This window comes from Benincasa hispida, chromosome 8, assembly GCF_027475165.1.
Source record: "Benincasa hispida cultivar pf3 chromosome 8, pf3_genome.v1.1, whole genome shotgun sequence".
NCBI lineage: Eukaryota > Viridiplantae > Streptophyta > Magnoliopsida > Cucurbitales > Cucurbitaceae > Benincasa > Benincasa hispida.
Window position 1 is genome coordinate 11,037,314 of NC_143485.1, and position 24,890 is coordinate 11,062,203.

Genomic DNA, 24,890 nt, shown 5'->3' on the forward strand with positions numbered 1-24,890 from the left:
ATAAACTTCTAACTCAAATGGTTGAATTACCATTGACTAAGAGATGAAAGGTTGAAATTCGTATTCCAAATGTAGAAAAGAAAGATAATAGAAGGTAAACAAGAACTAAATAAAAGATAATAAGACAAGAAAGAAATTCAAAAGGGAAATGTTAACACTAAAGAATGAGGTACTGGCATACTGCAAGGTTATCAAATTATAAAATCAGTCATTGATAATAGAGTTATAAATTTAACAATGGACATATCCACATATCCAGTTCTTTCTATATCTTTTGTTCAATTGTTTATCTTTGCGCAAAGAACCCCAATGATTTTTTTTTTAATACATTTGGATATTTTGGCTTTCCTTTATTAATAAAAATTTTAGTCTAACTTATAGAACATATCCTTGAATTTTATACTTTGTTTAAAAAATACTTTCTAAATTTTCAAAATTTCATCAATATCTCTGAACTTTAGAAAAAAAAATTAAAAAAACTCTTTACTGTTAGTTTTTTTTTTTTTTTTTAAATATACCCTAAAGTTTCATTAATGTCTTTTAACCCGAGTTAAAAAATATCTTTACCATCCTGGGAGTGTGCAGAAATCTGAAAAAATCAGTGAATCGGATCGAACCAAATCGGTTGGTTTGGTTTGGGTTTTTTAAAAATTTATAACCGTCGGTTCACTGAATAAGAGAACTGATGGTTTGGTTCGGTTCACGATTCACAACTCTAAAAAATCATGAAAATTGAATCGAATCCATCTTATTGTATTAATAGATATATTAAACATTTATATCAATAAATATATATTAAGATTATTCTTATCTCAGCCCAATCGGAGAAAACCTCAGCCCAGCCTAATCTTATTCTTATCCAGCCCACTTACTCAGCCCAACTTAAAATAGAGAAAATTGAAACTTGATTTTTCTGAAAACCTAGTACATCTTCTTGGAAAATCGATAAAAATGACTTTTTTGGAGTTTTATTTTGTATTTTTGATCTATTTTTTTTTTTAAAAAAATTCTATTTTTGAAAAACAATTTTTTTTACTCTCTTGATGATGAAAATGGTATAAGCATGAGAAATTTTGGTTGTACAATTACTCTTATACTCCTTATTAAATTTTCACTTTTAATTTCAACAACTAATCTACCAAATCAATTTACCGAAAATTCTCCACCACAAACATTTATTCACAAAAATTAATTCATCCAAAATTAATTGACAAAAAATTCTTCACATTCCAATACAAAAAATTATCCACCAAAATTGATTTTCCATGTTAGAATTCATTTGCTTGTATTTATGTTTGTTTGGTTAATTGTTTTTTTCTTTCTTTTATTTTCTTTTTTTATTATATATATATAAAGATTTTTTTCAAGATACCCAATCGGGCTCCACCGGTTACAAAGGAAATGAGTTAAAATTATCCGGCTGAGCTTCACTGAGTACAAAATAGTTTAAGATACCCGACCAGGCTTAAACGAGGATGAACGAAATTGATTGAAATGACCCGGTCGGGCTTCACTGGATATGAAAGAAATTGATTGGAATCACCCGATCGGGCTTCACCGGGTATGAAAGAAATTGATTGAACATATTTTGCATGAGCCCGGTCGAGAATTGACGCCTACTTACATGGGCCCGACTGGAAATTAGTGTACTTTTAACATATTTTGCATGCACCCGGTCGGGAATTGGTACATACTTGCATAGGTCCGGCTGGGAATCAGTGTACTTTGAACATATTTTGCATGAACCCGGCTAAAAATTGGCGCCTATTGTTCTTGCCTGACCAGGAATTAGTGTACTTTGAACATATTTTGCATGAGTCCGACCGGGAATTGGTGCCTACTTGCATGGGCTTGACCTGGAATTAGTGTACTTTGAACATATTTTGCATGAGTCCGATCGGGAATTGGTGCCTACTTGCATGGGCCCCACCGGGAATTAGTGTACTTTGAACATATTTTGCATGCGGGTGGGGTTTTGGAAGAGGAGGTGTGTAGAGTTCCTAGGAAAGAGCCTGTAATGAACTCTCATTGACCTACTTAACTCAGTGGTTAGAGTCTTCTATACAGAAATAGCATAGTATTATCTGATTCATAGGGATACAAAAAAGTATTTTTAGTACCAAATGGGGAATAGTAACAAAAGGGCGCATAATTTTGTTACATTACTATCAATTTGATATGTTGTTTTGTGACTTTTGAAATGTTGAAGGGTATTATAGTAAATTTACATTATTTGCAAAATTGTGTGGGTAAAAAAAAACAATGTTTTTAAAAATGGTCAAAATTTCAAAAACAAAACTCCCAACCATTTTTATCAATTGCCCCTTCTTCTTCCCCTCAGTCTTCTTCTTCACCTCTCAAGTCGACATCTCCTCGTTTGGTTGCTCGTCAGTTCGCTTCTCCTCGTATGGTTGCTCGTCAGTTACTTTTCCCGGTCCGGTCGCTCGTCAGTCTCCCCGTTTGGTCCCTAGTCGCTAGACAGTCGTTGCTTCTCCCCGTCCGGTCGTCGATCGCTCGCCAGTCGCCCCTTCTCCACGCGGACTATTCGGCGTCCATCGCATCTCCGCCGTCTGGCGTCCACAACATCAGTATTTTTCTTTGTTTTTTTCTCTTTTAAATTATCAATGTTGTTCTTATGTCTATATCAATATGTAGATTTTTTTTTTGAGGAATTGTTAAGTGGTTCATGTGATGTATTTGTAATTAGTATTCAATAAAGGCATGCAATAGTAGAGACTTTGTTTGTTTACTCTGTTTTGAAGTTGGTATTATTGAATTAATGTTTAGACTCTTTGAATTTACCAAATACTTTGGATGAAAAAGAAGTGAGTCTCCAGCGCTACGAATAGTGTATTCATTTTTAACTCAACCAATAAGCCATGGAAAAAGAAATTAAAAAAAAAAATATTGAACCATCAATTGAAACTTAACCGAACTGCACTGAATCAGATTGGTTCGACTCAAGAATCGAGACCGATGAAAATCGGTTTTGAACGATTATTCATCACTGTGAATTGAGTTGTTCGGTTCAGTCCTAAAATCGGTTTTAGGTAAAACAGAGGACTGAACCAAACTGTGAATACCTCGACGGATAGAAACCATAAGTACCTTTGTAAAAAATACGTTGAACTTTCAAAACTTACATTAATATACTTAATTTTTTAAAAATAAAAGTTAAAAACTGCTCATAGTATTAGTATATAAATGAAAACCGTTTATCTACGCTCAATTTGACCTCCATCTTCTATTTCCTCTCTCTCCTTGATTTCAATCACAGACCTTTCTCTATCTTCAATCTCTTCTTCAATACTATCTTAGTTGGAGTGATTAAGTTTTTGTTGATCATTTTTAAAATTCAAACTAAGTTATTTATTGTGATCAGTTAAGAAGGTTTCCCATGATGAATAATGTATTTCTTTTGTCGACTCTTTATTGTATTTTGCTATTCATTTTTTTGGGTGCATTTCAAGTGAATATTTTCATTATTTGTTGAATTTTAAAGATTTTATGCTTTAACTTAAAGTTTTGGATTCTGTTTGATGGCTGGTAAAATTGGTGCAAGAATTGAACAAATGAGGGGCAAAAATGAGAGTATTTATATGAAAAAAAGAGAAAGTTGTTTCCAAATTATTTCTTTTCCAACTCAAGATAATTTCAAAGAAATTGACTATATTAACGGGATTATTTTTTAACTTTTTTTTAAGAGTTAAGGGTATTAATGCTATCATTGAAAGTTCAATAATATATATATATATATATATATATATATATATATTAAAAAAAGGCTTTCCAAACATATAACCTAAAAAAATAGAGTCAATTTCACAATGTCGAAACTTTCCCATTTCTTGCCTGAATAGCCTAATGACTATTATTTCACACAAATATCTAGCCCAATTTACTTTTTCAGCCCTCATTAACATTCAATTTTTTAAAAAGTATATATAATAATATTAATACCAAAAGATGCATGTGAGGGAAACTTCTTGCAATTATGAACTTCTGGACCGATCTTCTTTTCAAAACTACACAAATAAAGAAGTTTCCCCAAAAATCTAAAATTTATTCTCCTCACAAATGAAAGCAAGAATGAGCAAAAATTTTCGAAAGAGAAAACAATGTATATTTGATATATAGCACAATTATATTTTATACATGTTAGAAATTTTTATAAATAACTAGGGTACATTCGATAAGTGCATAAACAAGAAAATTTGTACAATTTATCTTTTTATATACAAAATAACATATGCGATGTATATTTACATTTTTCAGGACATTTGCAAACAATAAAAAAAAATAAACCATGGTATATGTGATGTATATTTACATTTTTCAATATATTACCAATACATTCAACATATAATTAACATCTCAATGAAGAGGTGATTGATTTTCGTATAGAGATGTGGAAAAACATAAATAGAATCTCCTAAAATGAAGAAAACATTAAATTTAAAATGTCATGCACTAAATGAATATAAATCAAAATTAATAAATAACAAAGACAAGTTAAAATTAAAAAATGATGTTAATAAGGAAAGAATTAAATATTTGTGAAATATATAGTGTATAAAGGGTTTTTTTGAGTAAAAACACTACAAGAATTCTGGTTATTCCCGACACCAGAAAAAGCGTCGGGCGATCTCATTTTCCCTGACGGTACATGGAGGCATCGGGAGAAAACCCAATCCCGATGAAAAGTTCACTAGTGTCAAGATAACCAATCTATCCCGATGGTTGATAAACCTACTGTCGGGCTTGTTGAACTTGCCCGATGGTCTCAGGATCGTCGGGAGTTGTTTAGTTTTTTAAAAAAAATAAGGAAACTGCAGTTTAATCTTCTCTCGACGGTCGGAGCAACACCGTCGAGGGAAAGTCCCTTTGCCCGACTGTTCGAAACCGTCAGGAGGTAGTGAAATAGAAAACTAAAAAACGTTATGGAAAAATTGTAAAACTATCCCGACAGTTCTCTAGCAACCGTCGGGAGTTTCTACTGTCGCCGACGGTGATGCAATCGTCGGGCGATTCTTAATTTAAAAAAGACACTTTTTAGATTTTTTTGTTAGCCTATCCCGACAGTTTGGGGAATACCGTCGGACAAGGTTTAAGTTTTTTTAAAAAATAAGAAATATAAATAAAAAAAATTATGGGAAATTTTTAAGATTTGCTTGACGGTATGCAAGCACACTATTGGGATATAGTTGAGTTTGCCCGACGGTATTCGATCAATCGTTGAGATATGGGTATGTATATAAAAAATATTTATGGGTAATTGTAAAGTTATGTCGACGATGTATAAGAATACAGTCGAGATAAGGTTGAGTTTGCCCAATGGTACTTGAGCGACCGTCGGACGGATTTTGTAATTGGGCCGACGGTATTTGATGAACCATCGGGATATAGGTATTTATCCCGACGGTTGACCAAATGACCATCAGGAAAAGATCGTTAAAAAACCCTCCCCAACTCCCCGCCGCCCACAGTCTCTTCTTTTCCTTCTTCTTCTATTTTTTTTTCTTCTCTTCATTCTTTCTTCTCCAAAACCCACAGTCGAGATTCTTCGTCTGCTCACCGTTCACTCGCCGTTTGCGCATCGTCTAGTTTTGGAACCATGAACTTTCCCCCCCCCCCTTTTTTTTTTCTTTTTTTTGTTTTTCATTTTCCTTCTTTATTATCTATTCGTTTATTTTCCTTCTTGGGTAATCTATCATGCATCTACAACTTTAAATACGAGTTAAGTTTGGCCAAACTAATTTGTGTATTGTTTCTTTTTGTTTTGGAAAAAAGAAAAGAAAAGTGATTGCTCAATACCACATTGGCTCTAGTGATTGCTAAACTAGTTAGTTCTTAGTTTTGGAAACTAGTTTCTTTTTTGTTTTAGAAAAAAAAAAGGAAAGTGATTGCCAAACTAGTTAGTTCTTAGTTAAGTGAGGTGGTTCGAAATAACAACTCAACTAATGCATTTAAAATTTTCACATTTCATGATTGGTTGCATAATATTATCTATTTCAATTTTCTAAGTTAGATTTTTTAGTGCAACAATTACAAAGATATGAGAGATCATATCTACGATCTCAAAGGAGGGAGTACATGTGTTAATTATTGCTAAGTAGATTGTTTTTGTTGTCCAATTTGGATTTTAAAAGAATTTAAAAATTAGTTGCCACTAGTTACATCTAAATATGGTTTAAACATATTGATTAAAAATTAGTTGCCACTAGTTAATTATTGCTAAGTAGATTGTCTTTTTGTTTATTTATATTTATTTCTTTTAGCATATACCATAACTAGTTGTGTTATGTTCAAGTTCAAGTTGGTTTCTACTTTTCGTAAAAGGTATAGAAAAATCATATTCTTACTAATAAAAGATTAGCATAGTCAATTGTATAAAGCATGATTTATAAAAATAGCAATAAGGTTATGATTTATATTAGGGTAATTGTTTTAAATGGTAAAATTGCTAAAAATATTTTTAAGTTTAGCAAAATATCACTATCTATCAGTGATAGATTGCAATAGACTTCTATCATTGTTTAATAGTGACATTTTGTTGTATTTATAAATAAGTTGGTTCATTTTTCCTTATTTGAATTTTCGATAAAAGACAATAAATATGGAGCAAGGATTAGGATTATGATTTATTTGTACTTGGGCCTTCAGCTGCATTGAAGATGGCCTGATGAAAGAAACTCTTTATCGGCTTTTGGGCCTCTTCTAAATGGATTACATCTTCGACACATATATCAATTACATGATTGTCTAAACTTTTCTAAAATGTAATACAAGACTAGTCCAAGATATAACTAATTAAATAAATATTCACCTAATGCATGTTACAACAACTTAATTAAGATGGGGTTTAAAAAAAATTAAACTTCAGCTATAACAACTTAATTATGATTATTTTCTATAATGAGTTCGCTAGTAGTAGGCTTTTCAAATTTGCTTTGGTGGGACTGAAAGACATAAAATAAGAAGTTTTTAGGTTTCATAGACCTTTTTGTATTATATTATTAAAACTACAGCTTATTGTCTAAATCATACAGGTTCAACTTATTGCATATATTCTTAAGAGTGAATTAAGATTAGGAACAAGTTATCAACTGAGTATATAGAAGGAGTATATCGATTCCTTGAAGTTATAAAACTTCATGTTAATAACTCGGGGAAAACAAGATGTCCATGCAGAAAATGTATGAATGCAATGTGGGAGCCAATAGATGGAATTGAACGACATTTATTCATAAATGGAATTTCTCCATCGAATCATCAATAGGTATATCATGGAGACCCAGTCGACTTGTCTAGGGGATACGAAATTCAAACATCTCAATTGCCACACGATGATGGATTAAGTACGATAAAGATGAATGTTATAGATGAAGAAAATGAAATTTTGAATATTATAAATGATCTATAGTGTCCAATTATCGATGTAAATGAAGAAGAAAACGAGAATGAGATGCATACCAATTCCCAAGAAAGAGATAACAATTCAAGCTTATTTGAAGACTTAATAAATCAAGCACATAACCAGTTGTACCCTGGTTCTACAAATTTCTCTTCATTGTTGTTCTTGGTGAAGTTGATGCATATTAAGTTTCTTAGCGGTTAGACTAATAAGTCGTTTGATTTGCTACTTGAATTGTTAAAAGAAGCATTTCCCGTTGGAGCATCTATACGTAGTTCATTTTATGAAGTTAAAAGAAAATTACGTGACTTAGAACTAAGTTATGAGTCTATTCATGCTTGCAAATACGATTGCATCCTCTATTGGAAAGAATTTGTCGATTTGCAACAGTGTCCAGTATGTGGTGAATCTCGGTACAAAGTGGATTATGGAAAAAGTAAAAGGATTCCACATAAAATTTTATGATATTTTCCTTTAATACCAAGATTGAAGCGATTATTTGCATCTAAACATATTGCACTTAAAATGAGGTGGCATAAAGATAAACGTGTTGAAACTAATGAAGTGTTGCAACATCCAGCTGATGATGAAGGGTGGAAGTATTTTAATCATGAGTTTCCTCAGTTTGCTTCAGATCCACGAAATGTTCGTTTAGAGCTAGCTTTAGATGACTTCAATCCATTCGGGAATATGAGTACTTCGTATAGTATGTGGCCAGTGGTGCTCAATCCTTACAATTTGCCGCCTTGGAAATGCATGAAAGAGACAAATTTCATTGTCTCCCTTCTTATACCCGAGGCAAAATCTCCTGGAAAAAAAATTGATATTTACTTACAGCCATTGACTGAAGAGTTAAAGGAGTTATGGAATGATGGTATGCACACTTATGATTATGTTAGCAACAAATACTTTCAACTACGTGGAGCTTATTGTGGACTCTTAATGACTTTCCTGTGTATGGTGACCTATCTGGATGTAGTACCAAAGGTTACCAAGCATGCCCTATTTGCAAAGAGGATACATCATCATTGAGGCTAAGAGGAAAGCAATGTTTTATGGGGCATCGACGTTATCTTCCAGATAATCATAATTGGCGCAAGAGCAAACAATATGATGGAAAAGTGGAATGAACTCCTCCAGTTTTCATGGATGGAGAAGATATCTTACGAGAGGTGAACTTGTTAAACTTTCTTGTGCTTAGCAAACATCTGAAGAAACATAATAAAATACGGAAACGAAGTTTAAATTGGAATTAAAAAATTATATTTTTCTAACTTCCATATTGGTTAAAACTTTTATTGAGACATAAGTTAGATGTTATGCATATTGAAAAGCATATTTATGATTATTTGGTAGACACATTGTTAAACGTTGAGGGAAAGAATAAGGATACAACTAATGCTCGTTTGGATTTAGAAGATCTGAATATACGAGAATTACACCTGCAAAAAGTAGGAGATAAAGTTGTAAAGTCACACGTTGCATACAGATTGACTACTAATAACAAGGTTGCATTCTGTAAGAGAATAAAATCAGTCAAATATCCTGATGGGTTTGTATCACATATATCAAGATGTGTGAGTAAGAAAGATGGAAAGTTATAGAGGTTAAAAACTCACGACTCGCATGTTCTGCTTCAGAAGCTTCTTCCAATTGGTATTCGATCATACTTAAAAAAAGATGTGTCCATTGTTGTCTTTGAGTTATGCAAATTTTTCTGTGATCTATGTGCAAAAACAATATCTATAGGGGATTTGGATCGATTACAAAGAAACTTTATAACCATACTTTGTAAGTTAGAAAAAATATTTTCACTGGCATTTTTTGATGTAATGGTACATCTAGCAGTCCATTTGCCCTATGAAACAAAAGTTATAAGTCCAGTTAGTTATAGTTAGATGTACCCTATCTAAAGAAGCTTACGGACATTAAAACAATATGTAAGAAACAAATCATGTCCTGAGGGTTCTATAGCAGAAACATATATAATGAATGAATCGTTGGTCTTTTGTTCTTTTTACATAACTGAGACAAGGTTCAATAGAGATGAAAGAAATGATGATAGACTTCCAGAGAATGAGATATGTGGTGAAATTTTAATGTTCAAACAAAATGCGCGACCATTAGGAACACCAAGAGTAAGGACATTATTGAGAGAAGAGAAATGCAGTGCACATTGGTACATCTTAAACAATTGCATGAAAATAAAATCTTATCGAAAGTATGTTTTGAATATTCTATAGTAATCAATGATTTTGATACAAAGTGTGAAATAGAAAATTGAGATACGTCTCTTTCTTATAGGAAATATTTGAGACTAATTCAATATGAAGCTCAAAGTCAGGATGATTTATATAGAAGGACCGAGGCTTTTCTGATTGGTTCAAACATGTAAGTATGGGTTTAAAAGACAAGTAAAAATTCAATTGAATTAATTCAGGTGACGTTAGTTTTTAAGATCTATTGTGTTGTACTGAATTAGTAGGTTCTTTCATTGCGTGAAAATGAAGACATGTCTAATGATATATATTCACTAGCGATGGAGCCAACTTCAGAAGTGTGCTCATACAGTGGATGTATTGTGGAGTACGCTATCATAATATTGAGCGTAATAATTGTTGGAGTACACAAACTAGCGAGATCATGGTGCCTGCAGAAAGTAAAGGTAGAGGAGATCTCTATAATTTCTATGGTGTTGTCAATAATGTATTGGACTTCTAGTATGCCAAGAGAAGACGTGCAATTATGTTTTAGTATACCTGGTTCAATACAGACCCTAAAAAGACTAATAGAGTATACATGGATTTGGGGTATATATCAATTAATATAGCTTGTCATTGGTTTGTTAACGAGCCTTTTGTATTTGCCAGTCAAGCTAAACAAGTGTTTTACATCAACGATCCCAAATATGGTAATAATTGGAAAGTGGTGCAAATAGTCCAAAATAAGTGTGTGGGACATGCCAGAAGTAGAAGAACGTGAGAATGACCAACTTGAGTTATTAGAAGTTGTGAATAGTATTACTTGTACAATCGATGAATCAATGAACGATATCAGTTTATGTAGAGTTGATGTTGATCCTATAGTCGTAGAAGAACAGATAATTCAGCAAGTTGATGATGACTTCATAAATGAAGAGGAAGAGGATGTACAATCATCTTCCAATAGGAGTTTGAGTTTCGATGAACATCTTAATAATACGGAATAACCATGTAAATATGTATCTTCTTTTTTATTTCATAATTTACATATTGTTGTATAATATATATTTGTTGTTTGCATAGGAACAATGGTAGGTCACATTGATGAGGAGGTAGTAATGGAGTATTTAGAGTTCGAGCATATCGATGCATCATCCTTCGTGGGAGATAATTCAAGTTATTTTAGATCCAAATTTTACTTTAGATCCATAATCAATAATTTGTATATAAACTAATGTTTAATTAAACTAGCGATGTATAATTTCTTCAGAGGCAGGTTGTACAACTAATAGGATGGGACGCAGATACTGTCGAAATGTTGATTTGGATAAATATGTCCAAAAATTTGGGTGAATTCCTATTGAGATCGACCCTGTATGAGAGAAACAATTTGTAATAATGCAACAAAGTTTAGCAATGCCATTGGTACCAACGTTCGGGACTCTTTTTCTATTCGTTATGAAACATGGAGAGAGGTATCAATAGAAACTAGAGAGCTAGTTAAAAGTCCATTATTGGTAAGATGGTTATTCGATATTTTACAAATTATATATATGCATCTGTAGAGATACTAATTAGTTTTTCTTTTCTTTTAGAACCATTTTTGTTTGACTTGTCCAACCAATTGGTCAATGATTTCATCGATGAATAGATGAAAAATTCTTTCAAAAGGTATAGGGGGAATTAATATGCAAGTCTTGAAGAGGCACGAGCACATCCACCTGATCGACTTAAAGATGCCATCGAAGATTGGCACTTTTTATGCACCATGTTTGAATCCACCGAATGGAAAGTAAGAATTTTTATGTGTTTTTTTTTGTTTTGTTTTTATTTAATAACATTTCAATTACTCATTTCCTCTTAATTTCTCATTTTTTTAGAAAGTGGCAGAGATTAATCAAAGGAATCGGTAAGCTCTAAAGTTCACTCATACAACTGGTTCTAAGACTTTCATACGTATACGAGAATCCACGGTAAAAATAAAAGTATTTCTATATTTGATTTCTAGGAAAGTATTATTAATATCTTCTATGTGAATTGTTTTATAGAAAGGACCCGACGGTCAAACAATTGACCTAGTAGACTTATTTAAGCATACACACAGACCGCTAATGATGCATCTGTAAGTTTTTATTTCACAATATAACTTTATTTATATACAATGTTATACAATAATTAGTCCTAATTATTGATGTAGAGTTGAATGGTCGAGCTGAGAGAAGCCTCCATCCAATAAGGGTCTGAACCAATATCGGAAGAAGAAATATGCGAACAGGTGTTGGGCACAGGAGTGGGCCTTGGTAGGATACCAAAGGGTAAAAAAAACATACATACATACACAAAAAAATCATTGTCCAGTGCATCCTCACCGAAAATTATAGAGGAGCAACAACAAGAAATAGAATCCTTAAAGGCTACATTAGCTAGATTGGACGAACTGGAAGCAAGAAGACAATCTGAGATTGATGATTTGAAAGCTATGCTCTTACAGCTCATGAAAGATAAATCGAACTAAGTATGAGCTCTTCAACTTTCATAGTAAACTAATTAGAAGATTGTGTATGTTGTTATCCTGTAGTATATGGTAACAACATAAACATATAGTTATGTAAAGTATAGTTAGTGTTCTGAAGTTGAGTTTGAATTTCAGTTTTTGGTTAAAATACATGGGGTTTTAAGTTAAAATAAGTGGAGTTTTCAGTTGAGTTATAAATTCTATATTGGGAATGAGAATAATTTTGAGATGGGGTATATGTTATAATTAGTTTGTCTAAAAATGTGGGGGGGGGGGGGGGGGGGGGGGGGGGGGAGGAAGGAAAGGGTTAAAATGTGTAAATACGGGTTGGTTAGAATATTAAGTTATTTGTATATTGAGATTGACAATACTTTTGAAATAGGTATATGTTACATTGAGTTTGTGGTTAAAATATAAGCGAGGGAAGGAGATTGAATAAACTTAGGTTTGAGATTGAAATATGTAGATATGAGTTGGTTGGGTTTAAGTTGGGTTTTTAATCCTATATTAGGTTTGAGATTCAAATATGTATATACGAGTGGTTGGATTTAAGTTGGGTTTTAAGTTCTATATTAGGGTTGAGATTGAAATATGTAGATATGAGTTGGTTTGTTTCAATTCTTAATGTTCTCACTTGAGTTTTAAGTTCTATATTGTTGAAAATAAATTTGAGATGGGTATATGTTATTTTGATTATGTGGTTAAAATAAGTTGGGGGAGGGAACGGGGGTGATTGTCTAATTATGTTGAGATTGTTATTTGTATATTGAGTTTGAATTAAAAATGTGTAAATGTGGGTTGCTTTGAAGTTAAAGTGGGTTTTATTTGTTAATGTTCTTATATTGGTTTTAAAGTTGGTATAGGGGTAAATGTATAATTATGATTAAATTTAAGTTGGGTTTTAAGTTCTATATTGAGTTTGAGATTGACATATACAAGTTTGAGTTGCTTTGTTTCAATTCATTAATGTTCTTAGTTGAGTTTTAAATTCTATATTCATTTTGAGATTGATATATGGTATATTGAGCATTAAACTTATTTAAATTTGAATTTGGTAGGTATCTCGAGATTTATTTTGAAAATGCCGACAAGCGTAGTTAGGTTGTAGAATTGTGTCTTATAGGTAGTTTGTTATCATTTAATCTTATTTTGGAGTTAAGAATTGTGGATGTAAATATTATCATGTAATCTTATTTTGGAGTTAAAGGAATTGTTTCAATTCAAACATGTTTTGTATATATTATTTACTATTGTAGACATGTGATTTTGACAATTTTTATTTTAGTTTGATTGTTATTTGTAAGATTCAAACGGGTATGACATTTGAAAAAAAAAAGATTTAGATATAGAAAAAAAAAGTTAAATCCGACGGTTAAATATATAATCTCAACGATTCAAGGGGTCGGGAAAAAGCATAATTTTATGCGTTTCACCTTTTCCCAAGTCTAAGAAACCATCCCCCGATGGTCCAGGGGTCAGGAAAAGCCACTAAATCTTGACGAAGGAAACACACCATCTGGGCATGACCGCTAATCCCGACAGTCCTAATTTATAAAGACCTTCGGGAGCTAAAACTTCGCCCGTCGGTGCAAACACACAGTCGGGTTAAATGAATATAGCCCGACGGTGACACTAATTTGTCACGTCGAGAGATATTTAGCTCCTAGTGGTCTTTATAAATTAGGACCATTGAGGGTTGGCCGTTTATCCCGATGGTTTTGTTTAGGGTTGGCAAGAAAGCCACATCCTCCATCCGTCGAGGTAACTTTTTTTTTTCCTACGACGCGACTTTTATACCGTCGGGGAAGGTTTCACCAACGAAGCTTTCCCGACGATTATGCCGACAATTGCGAGATCGTTAGAAAAGGTTTGGCCGACGGTTTTTTGGACTAATACCGAAGGTTTTCAGCGTCGGGGAAAGGCCCAATTATTGAAGTGAAATCTCTAAAAAAATTAATAATTGATTTTTTCCATATACTAACACTAAAAGTATTTTTGAAATTTTTTGCAAGTTTAAAGATATTATTGAAACTTTTGAAAGTTCAGGAGTATTTTTGAAACAAAATGCTAATGGTTTCTATCCAATTGTACAGTAAATATATTTTGAATACTTTTTGAAAACTTAAGAATATTATTAAAACTTTTGAAAGTTTAAAGATATTTTCTATAATTTAGTTTAAAGTTTAAAGATATTTTTGAACAAAGTAAAAAATTCAAAGATATTTTCTATAATTTAGTCAACATTTCATTTCATTACAATTGACATTGTCAAGTGTTGTTAGAACACTTCATCAAGTTGATAGGGCACCAATAATCCATCCATTTGATGCTTTTTGCCATCTGAAGGGACATAATTTATTATAGTGATTTTATCATTGACATCGTTACAATAGTTTTGTCTATATAAGTTGCAGCTAAAGTTACAAAAATAAGATCTTGAATAAGGAGTCTATCTATTACATATAGGTTTTAAAGACATCGTGGCATAACCGTCAAGGTAAAGTTGGAACCTAAAAGATCGAATGGAAGAATATATATATTTTTTTTGTAGGGATACAATTCAAAATAGAAAATTTCACTTTTTTCTCTTTTAACACAAATTTAAAATATTTTCCCCATAGTTACTACTGTTGCACTTTGATAAGATTTTACTAACAACATTTGATTGCATAGTCCTTGTTAGCTTGACAACTTGGAATATTTCCCAAGTATTATTCGATACTTGATTGTGTGTATTTGCAATAAGGAGCTACTTCTCTTCTAAAGAGTCTGTAGATTTGGAGTTCACATTCTTCATAATTCGTTGAATGAATATTGTTATCTATTCTATAGGTTGCTCGGTTGGCCATAGATTTTATCAGGAGTTATAAAGTCACAAGCCTAATATCCTAGATATTGATTCGACACACATCCCCTGTGACCGACCTTGAATGTAGCATCAATATCTTGAGATGCTTAAAGATTGAAGAGGCATTGTAAGTAAATCTATCAGTGATAGATTAATATCACGAATATCAAAATTTATAAATGGTAGAAGTCTATCAATGATATACTCATACCAACTATAGAGTCTATTACTAATACTCTATCACAAGTATGTAGTATTACTTTTTTTTTTTCTTGTATATCAATGAAAGTGTGAAGAAAAGAATTACGAAGAAATTGATAATGAAAGAGAAAATGATGGAGAAAATAGTAAAAAATGCATGATAAATTAGTTTAAGGTAATTTTATTTTAATCATTTAAAACAGTTCTATTAGTGATAACCACTATTATTAGGATAATAGAGAAACTTTATTTGAATTCTATCATTGATTATCACTAGTATACCACTATTATTAGGATAATGGAGAAACTTTATTTGAACCTTCTACTTTTTTACTCTTTTTTTTTCCTTTTTTTTTTAAAAAAAAAAATTGTCAAGGACTTGTTGTACTCCTTTTCTTGTCTTTTTTTTTTTTTTTTTTTTTTTACAATATTTGAGAATAGTTTTTTTCTTTTTCTTTTTTTTTTAAATACAATTAGGAGTAGAGGGATTCAAACTACAAACTTCGTACTCACTTTTATGCTAATTTTAGAGTTTATTTTGGTTATGCTAGCTTTAGCAAAATTTAGAAGTTTAATTGACTTAATTTATAAATTTTACATGACATTGGTGAAATAAAATTTTAATGAAATTTATGATTTAAATTGATACAATAATTAATTTAGAGTTTTAATGGGTACAACCCAAAAGTTGAAGGGTATAAATTGATTTTTGGCCTAATATTTTTAAAAATTAAATAACTTGTAATTAAAAAGGAAAATTTTTTTACTGATAGAAAAAATGTCAAACTATTTATAGAAATATATATAAAAAAAAAACACTGATAGATACTGATAGGCTTCTATTAGTATTTATTAGTGATAGAAGCCGATAGAGTTCTATTAGCCTCTATTAATGGCCTCTATCAGTGATAGAAACGGATAGATTCGTTATAAGTCTATCATTAATAGAGGTTGATAAAAGTCTATCAGCATCTATCAGTACTAATAGAAGTCTAAAATGATTAAATTTTGCTATTTTATATAAATATTTTCCATATTTTCTATTTTGAAAATCCTCCTATTAAAAAAAGGGAAAGAAACAAACAAGAAATGGTAAATTTGAAATCATTAGTGCAATTTTAACTCAATATTGTATGCATATGTGGATATGGTTACTTGTACACTCTAGATAAGATTACAGCAGGAGCGATAGAAAGAAAAGGAGAAGTGCAAAGTGGGAAGAGCTTCAGTGTTTGAAATATTGAAATGGCTTCTATAACAACCGCTCTGTCATGGAGTTCTTCCGTAGTAGATATGGGACTACCAAATGTAGGTGGAAGCTTGGAAGAAACTGCCAAGTTCTCTTATGGAAGGACCGCCATGGTGGTTGTGGCCCAAAAGAAGGCTTTGAAGTCACGGAAGGTGATGGCCGAAAATGGGTTTTTCAAAATTCTCCCTAATGGCTTTTTTCTTTGGCTGCTTCCGTTTTTCTTTCTTTCTCTCTGTTGGGCGTATGTAATTTGGTTCCGTGGTGTTTGAATTGAGTCAGATAATTCTCAAGGAGGATGTGCCGGATCTGGGAAAGAAAGGGCAGCTTATTGACGTGAAGGCTGGGTATTTCAGAAACTATCTGTTTCCCATGGGCAAGGCCCAGATTGTCACTCCAGTTTTGCTCAAGTAATGTCTTACGTAACCTCCTTTTTTAGAAACACAACCCATTTAATTTATAGGTGCCATATCTTTTATCTATAATATTTATCTTCTCGAGGTTGTGTTGAGGATCTCACGTTGGAAAAGTCGAAGAACCTCACACTCTTTATAAGATAGATGAGTTACTCTTCTTATTGCCAATTGATTTCGAGATGAAAGATGAAACCCCATATTATTTAATGTAGTATGAGAGCCCATGAAGTCTGAACAAGTATTCGGTCTAATAAAAAGAAATTGTGATCCGATCAAATATGGTGAATCTAAAAGAGACCTCATCTTGGGGGTATGTTGTGCATCTCACATTGAAAAAATCAAATGACCTCACACTCTTTATAAGATAGATAGGCTACTCCTATAATTGCCAATGAATTTTGAGATGGAACCCATGTTTTCTAATAAGTTGTACTAGTGCAAATGATCTTACACTTACTGAATCCTAACAAGGGATTTTAGAACCCTTCTATAATTTCAACATCTCACCTGCAAAAGGGTCAATTAAATGTTGGTAATCAGGAGGGAATTTTAAGTGTGACCAAATAATTATTAGTAAGTTGCTGGGTCTGATTGGTTGTTATTAACTAAATTTGTTTAGCTGGTTGATGGAGTGAGTCTAATGAACAATTTTTCTGCTGTATTTGGTCAATGAATGAGAATAATAATGATACTTTGATGAAGGAGTGGAAGTTTCATGGCATCAGGCTCTGAGTGATGAGCTTCCTTTCTGTCCCTCTGCCACCCCTGTCATTTAAACCTCAAACAATGCGTGTCATGTCTAATATCTGCAATATGATCCCTATTCAATTGGATTTTTGGGCAGTTTCATCCTGTGGAAATATCTGATTACTTTCATTCTGGTAGTTCACAAGTTCTTCATATTTGGGTTGGGAAGCCTACTGAAACCCAATCCCTTCTTTCCAGCATTTGCAGTTAGTTGAATCTCCCAAACTAACCACATGTCTAAGAAATTGGTTTCTTAAGATTATAAATATAGCAGAATCAAGTGGCTTTCCTATAAGAATAGTTGAGGTATATGTAAATTGGCATGGATTGCCATGGACATCCCATAAAAAGGAAAAAAAAAAAAAGAAAAAGAGAGAGGTTGCTTTAAGTTTAAGCTCTCATGACACTGACAAGGCTTGTCTCTTCCTTCTCAAACAACAAGTTGTCTTGTTGGAAGCACAACTTCAAAAAACTTTGGGATTAACTTGCGACTCTATTCCTCTGTGATCAAGAAATCTACAGAATTGATTGGTATATGTAGCCAGCCACAGAGCTTTGAAACAAATCGTGGCTGCAGGATCTATATACATAGAAGAAGCAGATTTAACAGAAAAGAACCCGAATTTGAAGATATTTTTTTAGCAGCCATTGACAATGTTTACATTTGAATTTGATCAAACAAGACCTAAATTTTTAGAGGTAATGGAGGTGATAGATACTGAAATGGAGGATGAGATAGAAAAAGTTCCAACAGAGGGCAATGCTAAAATTTTAACAATCATGTTTCACTAGAATTGGCAATTCGAACACTTTTTTCCTTTCTCTATTTAATATGCTCTAAGTTCAAGCATTGCTTCCAATCTTTTCCCTATCTGTCAATTTTGCATTGGTAGTAATTGTTATCTTTGTTTTTGAAACGGAAACAAGACTATCCATTGATATAATGAAAGATTCTAATGCTCAAAGTACATGAGGGGAAACAAAATGAAAATTTTAAACTTGCCCATACAAGTCTAGAACCAAATTACTTAAACTCAGAAGAAAAATTAAAAACGATCCAATTGAACACAGTTCTCAAGATGAACACATATTTCGGATGACTTTAACTTGAACAAGCCGTAAACAAATAGAAAAAAAGCTTCCACCACAAAGTCTCACAAAGATTGAACTTGAAATAGTGAAGAGGCAGCTAAATATGATTGATGAAATTCCAAAACCAATGAAGAAGTCAGCTGCTTCCAACAAACTGATTGATAGCATCTTCCAAAGAAAATAAGAAGACAACAATTGATCATCAACTAACCAAGAGGCACTCTGAGAATTTCAAAATTCCAACCCCACTTAGCCATCGGAGCTAAGAACTGATATTTTAACCTCGGAAGCCAAGATCCCCATACTGATATAAAGCTAGCTAAGTAATAATTCTTTCCATAAATAGATTAAAAGCTTCCAAATAGCCTTCTGATTTACCCACTGCTTCCAAGGAGATCCAACAAAAACCATTTGAGTTCCAAATGAAATAATGCATTGTAGTCTGTAGATCAATACTAGTTCCAGAAGTTGATTTTGTAAGAAATAAGTCTACCAAGGCGCCTTCAAGACAATTTAATTGTAGTAATTGTTATCTTATTTCTTACTTTAGTTACTACTAGCTTCTGTATACAAGACAAGCTTTTGGTAAAAATTGCATTTCAAGGACAAAGTTTCAATGGCCCTTATCTGTTTATTCACCTCACCAAATAGCCTCACTATGGTCAGCTGAAGAATAGAATAAATCTTTAGTTTCTCAACTTGGAGCAAAAGTATCTTGTATTCTGTGGCATTGTAGGTTGCTATGAGGGCTGAGACGTCTTGGATTTGGCAACTTCTCAAAAATGGCTGGGGGTAGTGGGAACCTCCCTCCAAAGAAGCAACAGAAAAAATGGCCTTCCAATATTAAATAATCATAGACTATAGTTACAAATGCATTTTCTATGTAAGAGCACCACCTTGAAGCTATATGCTGCACGCCATTATGAAAAGAATCAAAGGAAGAATACTTTTCTTCGAGATTCTTTGGTTTCATTGTTTTCAAAGAAGCCAAAAAAGGGCTCTAGCTGTACAACTCTACAAATCCCTTGCCTTACTCTCAACGAGCTCATCCAATTTTCTGGGAAAGCACATTGACAGACCAATTTCTTTCAAAATAAACATCTAACCACCCTGCACAAAAGGTCAATGAAGAAAAATGTATTCCAGAGTATCATTCACCCTATAACAGCAGTTGGTCGAATGGGGCGAAGCTCATTTGAGGATTTTCCTATGAGGCTTCTCTTGAGTATCCTTGAATTAGGAGAGTAAATCCCCAAATCCATCTCTCATTACCGAAAACTACCTACCTACTTCATATGCTAGAGACCACAAAAAGAACTTCTCATTTTTAGGATATTTAAACTTCCAAATGAGATCTACTAAGGCGGCCTTCAAGAGGGTAGACTAGTTGTAAAATTTGTAAGGACAGATTTAGTGGAGAGGGACCATGTCTTTCTCGCAGTCCAACTTTACTGCATTGAAGTTTTCAAATTGGATGAATAAACATTCTTATGAAGTTCATTTTTGCTACATACCGGAGAGTTGATATGCTTATGGAGACCATTGGGGAATATAGATATGCCAAACAGCCAAGGAAAGGCAACTTTGAGAGAAGTCTCCTTAACCCAAGGATCAAACCAAAAATATGTACGTCTCCCAATACCCAAATTAATTTCAGCTAGGGAATCGATGGTTAGCCAATCTTTAGAGATGCTAATCCACTGGCTTCTAAGACTTGGGCCAAATTTTCTGAAAGTATGTGTATGCCAACCACGCTTGCTGATACATGGATACTTTTGATTACTTTACACCAAAAAGCTTCAGTCTCATGAATGAAGTGCAAACCCCATTTTCCAATAGGGCCAAATTTCTATTTTTTAAGTCCCTCAATTCGAGACCTCCATCATTTAAGGAGTTAGAAACCAAACTCCAACATGCTAGATGGTTTAGTTTGCTACCATTTTGACCTTCCTAAAAGAAGGAACACATGAGACGTTCGATTTCTAAAACCACGAAGGAGGCATAAAAAAAGTGACAAGTATTAGATTGGTAAATTAGACAATACCATATTGCTAAGAGTAAGCCGACCTCCTCAAGATAGATTATATCGTTTCCATCTATCAAGCTTTTTATGAATCTTATCAATTATGGGCTGCCAAAACGAAAATTGCTTGTGATAACCACCAAATGGTAAACCAAGATAAATAAAAGGAAGCTTCTCTGACTTAAAGTTCAAGCGAGCAGCAGTTGAAAGATTAAATCTTCATCAATATTGACACCACATAAGGCCGATTTTTCCCAATTAACTTTCTGCCTTAACACCATTCAAAGATCTTAACCATATGAATAAGTGAATCGAGCATAACGTCACCATCTTTGCAAAAAAGTAGGGTATCATCCACAACTTGTAATATTGAACAATGGACTTTGTCTTTCCCAACAAGAAAACCTTCATAGGTTCATTTTTTATGTATAAGAGAGATTAATGTGTTAAGGATTTCACTGACTAAGAGGAAGAGAAAGGGGGAAAGAGAATCCCCTTGTCTTATACCTCTAGTGGCATTGATATATCCCTGAGGACGTCCATTAATAAAAACAAAATATTTAGGATCACATATACACCCATTAATCCAAGAGATGCACTTTGGATTGAAGCCCATAAGAGCGAGTACTTTTTCCATGAAGTTCCAATCAACACGATCAAAAACCTTTTCCATATCCAACTTGAGAATCCACCCTTTCTTCTTCTTTGATCTATAATTCTCCACAGCATCTTTGGCATAGAATAGGATTTTAGGCTAATCATTTGATGGAGGATGTTAGAAAAATAAATGTTAGTTGCTCAGTAGTATCATTATTTGGTTAACTAACTATGTTGAACTGGCCGTTGGAATTCGACGTGCATTGGCATTCTGCTTTAAATATGCATTTCATTAGAATGGCAATACCACTTGAACAAAATATGAGAATTTCAAACGTAAAAGCATGATGATTTCTATCAATAAGTATAAATATGTTCAACAGTAAAGTGTAGCCTGAAATTAATTATGGATAAGAACTGTTGTTTAATGTACATTCATTGAATTTCTGGGGATTGATCTTTATTTTTCTCAGGGAAATGCGAATTGAAGAGGAAAGAATCGAGGCTGAGAAAAAACGGGTAACAAATCCTTTCCATTTGTTTCTTGATCAGCCATTCATATTCTATCCTTTCCATTTATTTCTTGATCGTCTTAGTTTATCTGCAAAATGATTTTAGGGTATTTGAGTCACTAATTACTCAATATAAATTTTGTTTTAAGCATCGATGACAAGGGTTAGCTTTTACTCTTTGACATGATTTGGGCTTCTAGTTTGAGATGCCTTTATATATATATATATATATTCCTTTTGGAAGCTAAACACTTCTACAACAATTTTTGGAAGAACTAAGAAGCACCAATTAAGTGCTTTCACTGAAAATATATTTACATGTCACATTTTACTACCATCCGTACTTTCCAAATGATTGCATGCTCATTTATTGAAACTTTGCCATCCGTGGATTCATTCTGTTCCCTATGCTACAAGAGACGTTTTTGAGATGCTTTCTTTTATCTTTTCCTGAATACCAGCAAATCTTAGGCTGCGTACTTTCATTCTGTAGAATTATTGTCACTGAATTTCTAAACTGGCCTATGGCCATCTGTAGAGTAATTAAATAAAATATGACAACAGATATTTCTTTTTCTTGACTTCACTACCTTTTCAATGGGGATTTATTCAAATGGTTATAAACTTGTCAGGTAATAGAGGAGGCACAGCAACTCGCTCTCATTTTTGAAACTGTTGGAGCTTTCAAGGTGAAGCGGAAAGGTGGAAAAGGAAAACAGATATTTGGAACGTGAGTTGGATTTTAGCTGTATTATGAAGCAGTTTTCTATTTCTTCTCTTTTCATTATACCGACTCAAGTGCACCTATTTTTGCAGTGTCACAGCACAGGATCTTGTTGATATTATCAAGGCACAGCTTCAGAGGTACTTTATCTATTTACTTTTCTATGTGATTAGAAACTTCATTTAGTTGGTGGATAGTTCAGAACTTGGGGAAGGGGATTTGTGATCCCATCAGATGTCAACTGCAAGGGATGGTTGGCCTTTCGAGATACGTTACTAGACTTTATGAATGGGGAAACGACATTGTCAAGTATATCAAAAACTCACAAGGACGGAAAGTTCCTTCCTTTGCTTACATTGAAAGCAGTTGGTTCCCCTGCTGGTGTTGTGTAAGCTGTTGGGTGCCCTGTAAATCCTTTGACCCCTTTGGGAAGGGCTTAGAACAAGGAAGTCAGAGTGCTGAACTGGAACAAAGTTATTGTAGTGACCAAGGGGAACTTCCACGACGATGGTGGAAAATCCTCAAGACGCTCTAGGGCTTGACCCAAGACTCCTTACACTATCAGCCCTTTTCAAGCAGATAAAGCATTCCTATAACTCTTCCATGGACACAGGGAGGGATTGCTTTTGGCTTCTTCACTAAGAAGTTGGAAAACCTGAACTCTCATAAACGTGGGGAGAATTAACTTGGTCCCTACCTACAGAGGATGGGTGAGAATTCAGAAATATCCCCATCTTGGCTATTTTTAAGGTGATTAGTAATGGCTTCTAGGGCTGTTTAGAATATGCAAGTTAACTCCTGCCTCAATGAATGCTTGGAAATTGCCATCAAAGTTATGAGAAAGCATTATGGCTTCATTTCCTAAATGGTTAAATTGATAGATAAGGACCAGGTCTTTATGGCCCAAGTAAGCTCCTTCCAGGACTGCAATTTGATGATTAAAAAAAAAGTTGGAACACAAGGTTGTTTAGAAGAAATGGATCACACCCTTGCGCAGTCTTTGAAAAAAAATCTGAAAAATTGAATTCATTTGAGATAATTTAGTAGAAAAATAGAGTCGTTTTTGTCTCTTTGCTAATGCATATTTCAAAGAGATGCATTTGGTTAGGAATACGTCTTGAATAAGTGTTCAAAATCATGCGTGAAAATCTTGGGCAGGTGCTCAAAGAGATGCATTTGATTAGGAATACGTCCTAGAATGTTCAAAATCATGCGTGATCAATGTGTGTTCGGCTATAAATATGTTAAACTAACCTCTTAAAAAGAGGGGTGGGGGCTACAGGCTGGAGGCTACAGAGGGAAAGTGCTCAAACCGGCTGGTTCTTAAAATTTCTAAATTGAACCGAACCGAAAATTTATCCAACCCAACCCTTGGTTGCTTGAGTTTTTTTGGATTGTCGGTTTTTCTCTTAACCCTCTAATTTCTAAGCCGGCCAAAGAACTTTGTCATGGCAATGACCTAAAAGTCCAACATGTAAACCTAAATCGTATGAGTGAACTAGTAGTTCCAGTGGCCAAACTGAATATACCTCAATTGACATACAATTGTGTTAGTAACCGTGAGGTCTGTGGTTTTTGACTCCCCCTACCTTCAACTAGTAGCTCCAAAGGATATGATCTCAATTCTCAGATGCACTCCTACACACGATGCACCACTACAACCCCAAGAATGGGGAATGCCTCTCAATGTAATTACAAAGATGGCTGAATACTTGAGCCATCTTGTGCTAGTCACACTTGAGACGTCATAAAATCAAGTTTGATCTTTTAGAAATTTCATGCATAAACCCTCAGAGTAAAGTTTAAGAGAATATTTCCAAAATGCATCTCAAACTCGTTAAATTAATTCTTGAATGTTCACCTCTGATATAAGTATTCAATTCGATGTAGGGATATCGACAAGCGGGTTGTTTTTCTTCCAGAGATCAGGGAAACAGGAGAATATATTGCAGAGCTGAAGCTTCACCCTGAAGTTACTGCTCGAGTGAGAGTGAATGTTTTTGCCAACTGAAATTATTTCTAGATCTACAAAGTTCATGTAGCAGCAACACATTTTTCAAAGGTAAATGATAACATCATATTGCAGTTCATTTCCATCCTTTTCTTCTAAACTTTTCGAATATGGTGGTCTTTTTAAGTGGACAATTGAGATTTGTTAACTATCTCCTGAGCCTTGATTAACCATGTGATGATGATTATATATTATATAACCAGAAATTCAAAAATTCATCAAACCAACTCCATAGATGAAGCCCAACCATTCCTTCTCACAAGTTTGTAAATACATTTACTGCCACATCAAATGTTTATTTTATGCTTGTAATTGTTTCTCTTGCTTCTTCTATTTGTTCATA

At 33.4% G+C, this 24,890-nt stretch overlaps 1 protein-coding gene across 1 annotated transcript; it reads left to right on the forward strand.

The window, feature by feature from the left end:
- The first annotated feature begins 16,273 nt into the window (after positions 1-16,273).
- On the forward strand, positions 16,274-24,626 carry RPL9 (ribosomal protein L9). Its single transcript, XM_039039389.2, has 6 exons — positions 16,274-16,580; positions 16,708-16,835; positions 21,774-21,819; positions 22,445-22,542; positions 22,629-22,676; positions 24,427-24,626. Exons 1-6 carry the CDS (start codon positions 16,425-16,427, stop codon positions 24,545-24,547), a joined length of 597 nt encoding a protein of 198 aa, XP_038895317.1. The 5' UTR covers positions 16,274-16,424; the 3' UTR covers positions 24,548-24,626.
- Positions 24,627-24,890: the final 264 nt, after the last annotated feature.